Source organism: Megalops cyprinoides, chromosome 4 (assembly GCF_013368585.1).
Source record: "Megalops cyprinoides isolate fMegCyp1 chromosome 4, fMegCyp1.pri, whole genome shotgun sequence".
Taxonomy (NCBI): Eukaryota; Metazoa; Chordata; class Actinopteri; order Elopiformes; family Megalopidae; genus Megalops; species Megalops cyprinoides.
In genome coordinates this window covers 3,411,293-3,425,000 of record NC_050586.1, presented here as the reverse complement: position 1 = coordinate 3,425,000, position 13,708 = coordinate 3,411,293, and the positions used below count along the sequence as shown (strand labels likewise).

Sequence of the window (13,708 nt, the reverse complement as noted above, 5' to 3'; positions counted from 1 at the left end):
CCATCTCCCGCTGTTACTTCTACCTGGCCTTCGAGAACTCGCTCTTCCAGGACTACATCACCGAGAAGCTCTGGCACAACTCCTACCTGGCGGGCACCGTGCCGGTGGTTCTGGGACCCCCCCGGCCCAACTACGAGGCCCTGGCGCCCCCGGGCTCCTTCATCCACATCGACGACTTCAACTCCACGGCCACACTGGCCACGTTCCTGCGCGGGCTGGCGGCCGACAGCGAGCGGTACTCGTCCTACTTCAGGTGGCACCGGGACTACGACGTCAGGATCGTCCGGGACTGGAGAGAGAGGCTGTGCCACATCTGTGCGCGTTACTACCACCTGGCCCCCCGCAAGGTGTACCACCACCTGGACACCTGGACGCAAGAGTGACGCCCCGCCCAGAGTTCTGCTTTGCCGAGCAAGGTGCAGCAGTGTTGAGGTTTTGGAAAATGTGGACAGGGATAAAACAGGTAGGGAGAGCTCCCAGGTGGCTCAGCCAGTTAGAGCACAGCCTGAGCCCTATCGCCTGGGTTTACTCCCAGCTGTGTCATTTGCTGACTACGCCTAATCAGCCCATAGTGGCGGAACAAACCAGCTTCCTTCAGTGACGAAGCCAGCTAGGTTAGCCAGGGTCCCCTTGTCACTCCTATGAGTTACTTAAACTTAACATCAGGGATCAGGGCAACACACCTATCTTACAATGGCATTTGCTTCCTGGTGCACTGTGGGATTTGTAGTGTCAAAAACAGTCATGGTTGACTTGGTGAGCTTGTGTATCTGGGGACTGCATTCGGTTCACCCTGTGCTCCTGTTCGAGTTGGCTGTTGCTGTGGTGGGATAGCCTTAAATGGATAATTGGTGACTACTGAGGTTGGGAGAGAAAAGGGTAAAAATTACAAAGAAAAAAGATAGAATAGAAGTTTAAAACTTCTTTGAGTTCCTCTGACTTGTGCTCCTCTATGTGATAATGTCAGCATGTAGTAGATACTGCATTGACTGATAATCTGTGACAGTGCAGACAGCCCTTACTGCATATATCTGTGCACAATCTTTAATCACATGACACAGAAGTAGGCCACACCTTTCCTGACAGCAAAATATTTGTTCACATCGCTGTGACAGAAAAGGTTACAAAAAAGCACAGAGGTTTATTACAAAGCTTAGCCTGCCCCGCCTACAGGGAATTTTCACAACCAGCCTTTTCCTGTGCAGTGAACATAACCCACAAGGTGTCTAAGTGATGGTCCCAGAATGCCCCTCTAGAAAGTAGCAGGCAGGTGAATTTGATCATGTCAGACCCAGTAAAATTGCAGACCATAGTTTCACAGGCACCAGTTCACAGTAGGTTCTATGCAGATCTACTAACTCTTACACCATTTTAATGTGTTTATTTATTAATGTGTGTTTACCGTGCCCCATCACAAAAAGATCCTGAGGTCTTTGTGGCATCAGCCTGCAGACAGACAAGACTACAAGCGTGCAGTGCAGAACTGGATTAATTAGGTTGCGGAAGTGGCTATCTTGATCATTGGAAGTGAGCACTATCTTTTGCATGTTGCATGTCATCTAGCTGAACGTTACTTCCTGTCCATTTCCTGGCTTTTTTGCTGGTGCACTTTGGCCTTTCACAACAGAAGAGAAAGACTTTTGTGCACAAAGAGCCGAATATGTGTTCGGTAAATAGAGTGCCCGCGATGATGGGCAATCTCCCCCATAACTTTCCCAAGCTCATTTGACACCTTAGAGGAGACACCTCTAAGCATGGCTCAGTTCTGGGTGGAAATGAGAAAATCTAATTCCTTCAACCTGATAAATGAGTCCCTAACGGGATAGCAGAAATGCTGAAGGTTTAGCTGTGCCTTAGAGATACATGAAATATATAAATATAGTTATGGATATTTAAAATATGTTCTTCAGTTTTGGAAATGGTCCCTAAAGCCACAGCCGTGGAGGAGTGTGTTAACCCAGCATTACCCTACACAGGTGAACCCAATACAGAGCCTCTGAGTGCCTAAAACTTAAATCTGTGTTCCAGTTCATTAATCTGGGGTGAATATATGATGAATGATGAATATATATTATTCTAATACAGTCACGAGACAGTGAGGCATCTTAATGGATACAGTTGCCTTGTGGTGTTAGTTACTCATATCAGCCAATCAGACATTTTCTGCACTTCACAGGAAAACTCTGATTTGTACAAACTAGTGAGTACCTGATGTGATAGCTCCACCCATTTGGGGGGCTGATCACTCTCATATTAGTAGCATGTTCTACCTCGGCTCTGCCTGTACCTTTGGGCTTTCCACAGAAAAGGTGTATGTGGCCTCAGGCCACAAGAATATTGAATGTGGACATTTTTTATTTTCGCAAATAGGAAAGGTGAGAGAACTGTAAACTAATCCTCTCAATCAATAAATGGGGAAGGGGCAAAATATGCATTGAAAAGATATTTCAGATTTACTTTACATTCTAATTGTACACTGTAACTAGACCTAAAATCTTTTTAATCTTGATTTTTAAATATTGTAGTGAGTTTTATCTCTAGTCTGTTTTTCAGTTTCTGAAATGAATGTGACACACCGTCTCTACTTTTAGCTAAGTTGCTATATGATTCACTGTTTGCTTTTTTTAAAGAGTGGTACAGGCAGGACTCCACATGAGCAAGGTGCCAAGGGTACACTGATGCATGATGGGAAATGGCAGCATCTCTGGGACATTTTTTGCAATTTTCTCATCAGCCCTCATGTAAGAGTAAAATACTTTTTTGAAATCATACACTACCTCATGACATATAGTTACCAGTGAGATGGACTGCTTCCTAAAAGTGAAAAGAAAAAAACAGAAGAATCACACTCTGGGGTGAAGAAAAACAAGTTCATATCACCACTGAATGGGGCATGAAACCTCAGCGGAGCTGCAGGCCGACCCTTCCTTTGCCAAAAGTTACTTGTTATGTACTTGCTTGAGCCTGGAGTCAATATTAACTAAAGGTTTTTTCCACCCCCAATACAAACACATTATTGGTAATTGTCACGCCCTCCCTGAGCAGGGATATTGCAAGCCTATCAGCATTGGCGGTCTACCTTCCTACAGATACGCCAGGCAATACCGTTGTCTTAATCAAAACTATCCCCGGAACCCCTCAGGGCGGCGTGCAGCTAGTACACATTCGGCTTGCTTAAATACAACAGAAAGAAATGAAAAATTGACGTTACCTAGAATTTCGGGACACGGACGCCAAAGCTTCACACATTCCGTGGCCAGCCCGCACCTGTCGCCCCGCGACGGACAGCCCGGCCGTGGCGTAGCGAAGAGAGTAGCGTTCGCTGGCCTTCTTGCGTTTGCGTCGGACCAGGGTTATTATCGTATACTAAAACTAAGACATTTACATTTAGCAGACGCTTTTATCCAAAGCGACTTACATAGGTTACAGTTCTTTACAATGTTATCCATTTATATAGCTCGATATTTACTGAGGCAATTGTGAGTTGTGAGTACGAAAGGTAATTGTTTTAGACATTTTCGTAAACTGAAATAAAATAATTTACCCGAAGAAAATGTAAAATTAAAACTAAACGAAACTAAGAATGATTGCTAAAAATAATATAAAAATAGTAATAGTATAACTGGGGATTTTCGCGGAGCTGGTATGAGCGGAAAACGTGGCTAGCAGGCTGCGAAGTAGGTAACGTTTTGTTCTACTACCCCTGCTCAATTCAATGTGACAATGTCAAGTTAGCTAGCTGTTAATTTACCCATTGAACGGGTCACCGCTTAGCCATCATCGCAACAATTGCCACAATAAAACTGAAACTATAATAAACTAAAACTAAATAGAAATGAGTCCATGAAATAAAAACTAAACTGAAACTAATGAAAACACTGGTGAAACTAACTAAAACTAAACAGAAATTCAGACTGAATACAAACATATTATCAAAATTTGAAAAAAATTTGAAAATGTAAAACTATTATAACCTTGCCCAGGAGTTAACACAAAGAAAGAAGGAAAGAGCGCAAAACAACGTCGCGGTAAAGCGGTCGGTCTCAAACTGCAGTAGGGTACTCAGTTTTCCCGCGGGAGGCCAGCTTCAGCAGTCCGCATGGATCCACAGTGGCAGCCACACCGAAAATAGCTTCATTCCACGTACCGCCCTGGGTCACAGGGTCAAACCACTCATTAATTAAACGCCAACCCTCCTTTCATATTGTACCAAGCAAGCCGAAGTGTTTTAGGGACCCACTAATACTAGGGTCAGGGTCATTTTAGTGCTAAGGGTCATTTTAGATCTCAAAGGAAATGGCCTGCCCGTAACATAATGTTGGTGGTCACCACACTCACTGAGCTGTAAGAAGAATAACATTTTTAAATGTGATTGTGAATAAACATTAAGGACATATGTTTGCTCATCCCACTCTCAGTGGATCTTTTGCAGTTATAATCAAGCAATACTGTCCATGTACTCTGATTTATTTTCCTATTTATTATATAATCTTGTATTGATGGCACATTAAATAAAATATTATGCATCAAAAACAGCTGCTTTGTCACACCACATACAGAGAGAACATGAAAAGGGACACTCACAGTAGGGATAATCATTTCTGCTTCCATCACAGAAAATGGAACACCTCAGTAATGAACTCCATGCACAGACTGTGAGGTGCACTGCAGGAGATTATCTACAGGCAATATAATCAAACAGAGAAAGGGGAGGAGGAAAAGGTAAACTCGTGTGTGTGTGTGCGCGTGTGGTGTGTGGTGTATGGTGTGCGGTGTGCGGTGTGCGTGTACAATTTACCTTGAACCCCCCCCACAGAGTCACAGACATGAGAATTATTTCTCCCCAGCTCATTTGAGGGGGGTAATAACTTGCGGAACAAATTAACCAGACATTAGTAAAATACAAGGAGAGACCCTTGGTGTTTAAGGCACACTGCTGTAGACACATAATTGTAAAAGTGCAAAGCGTGTACTGTGTGGCAAAACCACACACACTCTCCAGCAATGATAAAATAAGGCAGCAATACCACAGTATTTGATTATCACAGTGTCTTTATTGGACTTGTCACTTCATAGTGAACTTTGTAGACAAAGTCATGTTTTCAATAGTCAGATACATTTACTCCATTTGGAGTGCAAGAGTGAACATTCGCTTCTCTCTGCAAAAAAGGTTCTCTCCTTCAGCTCTGGGAGGAAAAAGGAAGTGAGTCACATGTTATCTGGGTTTTACTTCTGCAATACCTTCCCCTGCAGTCTTCTGTGGACGCCTACCGTATTTACACCTTTCTCTGAGTTGTGACACTGGTTTAACACCAAGGCACAAGATTCACATTTCCGGTTTCTAAAACAGCAGCTGCTGGTGTGTCAGTGGGGCAATCAAACCCTCAGGCAGCAGCTCATTGGCCAAGAGCACTCACCAAGGTGGCGGGAGGAGCATGGGGGTGGGGGGTGGGGGGGGCACTGGGTGATGCTCCCCCTCATTGGTCTCCCCTGTTTCCACACCCATCCTCAGAGTGGTAAAATGTGTGCTCTTTTCTAAAAAGCAAAAGCTTGGGGTGAACAAAATGTCTGCATTCAAATTTAAACCAACAGTTTCACTTTTAAAAAAAAAATCAGAGTCTCCGATTTACCCTATTGACTTGGGGATTGGAGAGACTTTAAGGCAAGGCATTAAGGCACTGTACAGCCATTGTGGCATGAGGATGTATTAGGACATTTGCATGGGAAGGATACACGCCGAGTTGCATGAATAAACATGCATACACCTTTGTGAGCGCAAAGCAAAACATTCATCAATGTATAAAATTCATTAGGATCATTATCTACATAATGCAATAATCACAGCTTCTGCAGTGCACAAGGAAATAAAAGCAAGACTGCTTCTCAAAACCCATGCACAGACACAAGGTATACACACTCACATGCGCACTCACACGCGCACACGCACGCACACACACACGCACGCGCGCACACACACGCACACACAAAATAGTGCGCAAAGACACATGACCAGACCTGGATTCAGCTCAGCACCAATTACCCAAATTTACACAGCAAAGCAGCCGAGACTGGCTCAAAGATGGACGAATCGTCATTGCCATAGCTGTGAAGTTGCAGAGCGGGTAATCGTGACCCATGATTGGTCAAGTCCAGCAGCACAAGAAACTTCAACAGTCCAAAACCAGTGTTCAGTGATCGCTTTTGAGCTTATCCCCTTTCAAACACAGTTTATCATGAATGTTTCACACCTTGATGGGTGGGTGGAGGTGGGAGGAAGGTCAGACCAGGTGTGGCCCTCTCCTAAGGCCTCTCCCTCACCAGGTAAGACACACAGGAAGAGGCTGGTGTCTGAAACTGAGGGTGAGGGCGGCACCTCCAGCGCTGATGATTTCAGCCTCTCCTGGAGTCACCTGGAGGCAGAAGGCCTCTGAGGGGGAGGAGCTTAACCGGTCAGGTGGCCCACGAGTCCTGGGTGCAGAGCCTGTTTGAAGACGTCGGGTTTGTGTAGCGGGGACATGTACAGGGGCGGAGCCCCAGGCAGGCCCTGGCCCGGGAAGGGGGCGGGGTCTGCGGGGCCCAGGGGAGGACTCTGCTCCGAATACGGACCCTCCACACACTCGTCCTCGAACGGCAGGGCCAGCCTCTTCCCCTTCTGCCTGCGGTTGCAGAACCACACCCGCACCACCTGCCCAGGAAGGAAACACACACACACAGGTGTTCATCATGCACAGGTGTGACAGGATTTGATTAAACAATTTGCATCAGAAAACATTGTTAGCACTAAGCCAACAGAATATCTACATTACTGCCATTTAGAAGATGCTCTTATCCAGAATGACTTAAATAGGTTACAATTTTTACATGTTACCCATTCATAGAGCTAGACATTTACTGAAGCAATCCTTGCTTACCTACCTTGCCCAAGGGTACAGCAGCAGTGTCCCATTGGGGAATTGAACCAGTAATCTTTTGGTTATGAGCCCTGCTCCTTCCTACTATGCTGCCTCAGTATTTTACACTCTCACTCACACACACACACACACACACACACACACACACACACACACACACACACACACACACACACACACACACACACACACACACACACACACACACACACACACACACAGTAGTTAAATGAAAGTGTTGCGGAGTGAGCTCTGTGGCCAACGCATGGATACGGGAGGGTGGGGTGGTGGACTTACGTCTCGATCCAGCCCCAGGTCGTCTGAGATGTGCGTGATCTCCTGGGTGTTGGGCTTGGGGCACTTAAAGAAGTAGGATTCCAGAGCACTCCTTACTGCCCCCTCCAGGCTGGTCCTTCGCTTCCTCTTCCGGGCGTCCGCAAACACGCGCTCCACCTTATACATCTGCCGGGGAAGGATTGAGGAGGAGGAGTCGCATAAACAACTCAACATCTCTTTGCACCAACATATATATACACATATGGTCTGAGTGACTACTACTGTACCCCTGGGAAGGGTACTTAAGCCCAAATTGGCTCAGTAAACAAAATTGTAACCTATGTAAGTCGCCCTGGAAAAGAGAATTTGCCAAATTACAATAACGTGATGTAATGCATATAATTAAATAAAACAGACAGAAACAAGACATCTCTGATTTGGCTCTCAGTCTAACAGCTACAAAACCGGATGCTGGCATTCCAGTCAATTCTAGTGATGTTAAATAATGCAACTTGAATTGGTGTGTACATGTAGAGGTTTTCCCCATCCAACAAAAATCAAAACTAAAAACCTTACAAATTTAAAATGTAAATACTCTGGTGAAACGCATTAACAGGTTAACGGAAAAGGGAAGTCATGCCTTGTGCAATCAAGCGTTTACATAAGCCTTCCTGGGGCCCCAAGTGACTTCTTTTTTTATATTATTTGGAATGCCCAATACCTTTTCACCTTTTTCTCCTAATTTGCAATGCCCAATTTGTATCTTTACACATGCCACCCCTATTGCTGCAACCCTTACTGTGGACGCAGTCGGGAGCACACAAACACACGCTCCCCTCTGAGACCCGTGATGTCAATCCCTCCTCTCTTCTTGCATGTTGCAGCTCCCATGCTGAGCTTTTTTTATTATTATTACTTGGAATGCCTGATGCTTTCTCCTGTTTTTCTCCCAATTTGGAATGCTCAGTTGTGTCCTTAGACATTCTGCCCCCTGTCACTGCAACCCCTACTGTCAATGTGGGACAGTAGGACAAACACATGCCTTCCTCCAACACATGTGATTTCAGCCTCCGCATCGTTACACGCTGCAGCCCCTGCTAAGCTTGCACAGACTTGAGTCAGAGGACACCTCAAACACTGCTTTATGCAGGGAACTGCAGATGCCCGATTAACCATCAGGGATCACTGATGAGTGATGGAGAACTAACCCCGTTGCCGGCCAACTCCCCCCAAATCCCTCAACGGAACAAAGTCAATTTCTTCTGCCACTATGGACTCCCGCTCAGTGTTGGCTGATGACATAGCTGGGGTCGAACCCGGGTTGCAGTGCTCAACCTTACGCTTGTGACAGGTTAAGCCGCTTGGAATCCTGACCTCACGGACTTCAAATATACAGGAAAAAAAGAGTCTACAGAGGAGATTCACTCTTCCTCCTTACACAGGTTACTTTCTCACAGTGAGAACCCAGATACACACCTGGACATACTCATTTTACAATGACTTCCTGGAGTATGTGCCGGGTGGGATGATGTAACCTGCCAATCTGTAGCCTCCTGGTTACAAAGACCAGCCCACTTTGCTGCCACACCGGCCCCTTACCCGCACTGCCGCGCCGCTCCGGCCGCTTACCCGCCACGCCGCTCCGGCCCCTTACCCGCCACGCCGCTCCGGCCCCTTACCCGCCACGCCGCTCCGGCCCCTTACCTGCCACGCCGCTCCGGCCCCTTACCCGCCACGCCGCTCCGGCCCTTTACCCGCCACGCCGCGCCGGCCCCTTACCCGCACTGCCGCGCCGCTCCGGCCGCTTACCCGCCACGCCGCTCCGGCCCCTTACCTGCCACGCCGCTCCGGCCCCTTACCCGCCACGCCGCTCCGGCCCCTTACCCGCCACGCCGCTCCGGCCCCTTACCCGCCACGCCGCTCCGGCCCCTTACCCGCCACGCCGCGCCGGCCCCTTACCCGCACTGCCGCGCCGCTCCGGCCGCTTACCCGCCACGCCGCTCCGGCCCCTTACCCGCCACGCCGCTCCGGCCCCTTACCCGCACTGCCGCGCCGCTCCGGCCGCTTACCCGCCACGCCGCTCCGGCCCCTTACCCGCCACGCCGCTCCGGCCGCTTACCCGCCACGCCGCTCCGGCCCCTTACCCACCACGCCGCGCCGGCCGCTTACCCGCACTATCATCTTCAAGGTGATGTGAAACCACCTTTATTAGAGCGACTCTCCTAACCCTGTCTAAATTGGTTTTTGGTGGGGTGAAAATATGCAATATATGACCCTTGCTTTAAACGTTTTTAACCATGTCTAAAAAAAAAAAATGTAACCTTAAAAAATGGCCGCATTTGCATGCTGGTTTCTGCTGATTTATCACTTTTGCCTATACGCCCAAGTGCGAATAGCTTGAGTTACTAGGAGAAAGGGTTTCTGTTCTTAGCACTTTCGGAATGATTCCATTTCTGAGTCATTCATTAAGCAAGACTGCACCATGCAATGAACACGGCCTGCTCCACCCTGGTTCACCCTGGACCTTTAGATACCCACGCCTGGACCTGGGGGGGTGGGGGCACAGCCACTGCATGATTAGTCAACCATGGTTTTTGACAACCAGGATGACACTGAAGTAAACCATTCAAGGTAAACCATTACTGTTCGCTAATCATTAGCGGCAGGGACTGTGTGATTAGTGTAACGCTACAACACCATTACATTGTCATTTAGGAGACAATCTTATCCAGAGCAACTTACATAGGTTACCATTTTTATGTTAACCATTTATACAGCTGGATATTTTACTGAGGCAATTCTGGGTTAAGTACCTTGCCCAAGCATAGAGCAGCAGTCCCATTGGGGAATCAAATCAGCAACCTTTTGGCTACAAGCCCTGCTCTTTACCACTATGCCACACTGCCGCCCCACACCAGTGAAAAAAACAGCAGTTTCATGTTGTCTACAAGAGGGCAAGACAGGGCTTCAAAGTATCACATAATCCTTAAAGCAAGTGTTCTGACATCTGACCACTAACCTCCCAGGAAGTGACAGAATGCACCTCACTTTAGTACCAGAAACTGGTGAATGGTATCTTAGGAACTATGAAAAACGGTTCACTTGTGGGGAAAACCATTTCCATCCTGTCTAGATAAGCTCTTGTTTTGAACAGGAAAACCCACATGCATAGGAAATGAGTCAGATCCCCACCAATCCAGTGAACTTGTGCTTCATTGCATTAATGCTGACACCACTAGATGGCAGCATTGAGCATCATTCGAAATAGGGATGCCCAAACAGACCCTTAGAACTGTGAAATGTTGTTATTGTATGTATGTATGCCAAATCTATTTTTTGGCATGACAGGGAGGTGATGACATGGCCGTTCTGCAAACTGCACTCTACATTTCCTCTGGTTGTAGGCTTCTGGCAAGACAGCAGAAACAACCCAGACACTTCTAGCTGAAAAGCACACTCAAGTTCGTCTTTGCGACCACACCATTTTACACATTGGTTAACCACCCCGATCCAAAGCACAGCGTTCTTGTAAGACACATATCGCCCCCACTCCTTTCTGCCCTTGAAAACAGATCTAAGACCATCTTAACCACCCCCCAATCCTGACCGCATCATTGTTTGTAAAATTTTGAGTCTGATCTGGGGTCAGTTGCGCTCACCTCCTGGGGGTTGTCGGACGTCTCGGCCTCGTTCAGCCACCGCTGGAGCAGTGGTTTCAGTTTGCACATGTTCTTAAAGCTCAGCTGCAGCGCCTCGAAGCGGCAGATGGTGGTCTGGCTGAACATCTTCCCTGCAGAGAGAGGGCCAGAGACAGTGCCCGGGTCAGCCCGCCAATCCCACCAGCTGCCTATCCTACATCCAAAGTGGTTAGGGTGGGACCTGGCCCCAGCAAAGCAGAGCTGTGAATGGCATGTAGTTACATTTGGGTTTTACACAAAAACCACAATAAATTATAAAGATGTGCTTCAGGGAGCAGGTGGGGTGAACACCTGCCTCATTGTAATTTACTGTGCAAAAATTCACACTGATCTTCAGAAGCATCAGATTTTACTCTGAGTATTTTAAAAGGTAATGACTACATCTGAAAACATACCAGATTTTAGGCCCTTTTAGGTTCCTGCCAGCATCTTCTATTCATAACACAGTCTATCTGGAGTGAAGTCACTATGGTCTTCCTGACCCCATGTTGTGCTCACAAGACCAAACCGCGGATGACACGGCTCATTACCGGCCTGTAGCGCGAATCGCAATACAGCCTAAACCGTCATTCGCATGGACCGCATCCTCACCGTAGAGGTTGCCCAGGGCCAGCCCGACGTCGGCCTGCGTAAAGCCCAGCGTGATGCGTTTGTGCTTCAGCTGTCTGGCGAACTGCTCCAGCTCCTCGTTGGTGAGGTTGTCCTTCGGAAAGAGATTCAGCGGTTAGCACACTTACATGCAGTCGGTCGGCAGTCGCTCTGATCCAGAGCATCGAGAGAGACATGAGTGTATATGATAAGGCCACAGGAATACAAAACAGATCATCAACGACACATTTCCCCCTGCACAGCGGTACAGTACAGTGCCACGCTGAAAACACACTTTTAAATAAGTGTCAAAATAACGGAGAACGACGTCAGCAGCATCTGAAATAAAGTCTCTGCGCTATAACCGTCATAATAAGCCACACAAAACAGCGAGACTGAATGAAGGGCTACAGCAAATGCAGGATGCTCCAGCGATTCGCCGTTTTTATTCTTTATTCCTTCGTTTCTGTTAACAGGCAAGACTATGGATTCAAGCATTCATGCTGGTGACCTCATGGCCGGATAGCAGAATGATCTAATCTATAGTTCCATCCCTAGTCATAACATCCATTGCGATACACCCAACACAACCCCTGCCAGGTGTAGCGGAACCCATGCATCCCAAAGAGAAAGATGAACGTGTAGGCCTACTATATGAAATTATATCTTCACCGACGTTACAACACCCAAATGCATACATCTTTAATCTGTTCTGCAATTCTCTAGTTTATGCGAAACCCTCCGTCATGATCTCACATTCTCACCTCTTCTTCCGTGTCGGTTCCCCCGCCGCTGGAAGAACCGCTGTTCCGTGCGGCGGAGCTCTGGTGCGTAGGGGCAGAGACCGCCGGCGCGGTGCCTGCGCTGCAGAACACGTCGCCGTTGGGGCCGTGACTGGGGGGCGAGGGCGAGAGTGTTGGGGTCGGCGAGGCAGGCGCTGGGGGCGCCGAGCCTGAATGCACCGGTGCAAAGGGACTCAGGCCGGACCAGAAAGGCGGGTTCCAGTGAGTAGAGTAGTATACACCGTGGGTCACAGCGGAGGCCGCGGCGGGAGGAAACTGAGGCTGCGACTTCATCTCGGGGGTGGAAGTGTACTCCTCCACGTCATCCTCGGTTTTAATTTTGACATCCTCACTGGTTTCAGCGATAGGGGGACTCGGGTTCGAGGGCTGTGGAACGGTGTTTACCCCTGCTACCTGTCCGGTGTATTCTGGAGCAGGGAAGGGGTACCAGTGTCTCGGCTGGCCCAAGTCGTTGGTTTGGATCTCGGAAAGTTTATAATCTCCTCCGACCGATGAAAACGGTAGAAATGGTTGTGGGGGTGGTGGAGCGATCCCACTGTACGCGTTTTTGTTGAAGAATAGACCGGCGTCTTGTAACATTCCGTGTGGAAACTGTAGCGAGGCTCCGCCGAATCCATCCGGGGCGAACATCCCTCTGCCGAACTCAAAACGATTAGTGCAGTCCAAAATCGGGCTTTGAGGCGGCTCGGACATGATCTTCAAAAATACACCAATTTAGAATCAAGCCAGATTAAAACATCTAAAAACGGTTAAAAAGATTAAAAGTTTAAATGTCCATTGAGTTATATTAATTGCGAATGTTACGCTGCCAAGACTTGATTTCCTAATCAGACTCAAATAACATAACCCACCATTAAATATGACGTATATGAAGTATTCGTTCTTACGGGGCGTGAAATTAAAAACTAACTTTAAACTAATTCAACTCCTGCAAGCATCTATGCGAAAACAGAACGTGACTACGCTGGACGGTTGTTTAGAATAATTCAGTGTTGCCTATCCACTGCGTCCGCAGCCATCGCCTCACCTTCCCAGTCCTAAAACTTAAAAGTTTTTTCTCTGTCAATCAGCACTGGTGTTTGTTATGTTAATTACGCTCGCCTCTTATTGGTCACCGCGGACAATAGGCCGCAGCTGATGGTGAATTTGTGAATGAACTTGATCGCCCGCTGATTGCTATAGGCCTGTTAGCGCCCGCGAGGAGGTAGTGAGAGAAGTAGGAGATGTCCCGTCTCATTTCTGTCCCCGTATTTAAGGCAGACCTTCGTTTGACCTAAAACCTGATGTATAAAAAGGACAGTTGATGCAGGACGAAAAGCAAAAATGTGTTGGTCTTAATACCCTGTGTCTAATTGGAGTGCTTTTAGTCATGCACCAACATGAGCATAGGGTATAGACCATGTACTGCTGGCGGCACTTGATAAGCCTTGAT

The 13,708-nt window shown here is 47.6% G+C and overlaps 2 protein-coding genes across 2 annotated transcripts in view; one reads left to right on the top strand and one right to left on the bottom strand.

Moving 5' to 3' along the window:
- LOC118776058 (fucosyltransferase 7) overlaps positions 1 to 560 on the top strand; it is a 1,227-nt gene extending 667 nt beyond the window's left edge. Inside the window, exon 1 of the mRNA XM_036526132.1 lies at positions 1 to 560. This exon is cut by the window's left edge and continues 667 nt beyond it. Coding sequence (XP_036382025.1) covers positions 1 to 383 — 383 coding nt within the window. The 3' untranslated portion in view covers positions 384 to 560.
- Positions 561 to 6,442: 5,882 nt separating this feature from the next.
- Positions 6,443 to 12,969, bottom strand: LOC118777089 (POU domain, class 5, transcription factor 1-like). The gene is made up of 5 exons (XM_036527812.1): positions 12,238 to 12,969; positions 11,477 to 11,588; positions 10,847 to 10,977; positions 7,209 to 7,373; positions 6,443 to 6,685 (listed from the first exon to the last, which is right to left on the bottom strand). The coding sequence occupies exons 1-5, from the start codon at positions 12,967 to 12,969 to the stop codon at positions 6,443 to 6,445; spliced, it is 1,383 nt and encodes a 460-aa protein (XP_036383705.1).
- Positions 12,970 to 13,708: the final 739 nt, after the last annotated feature.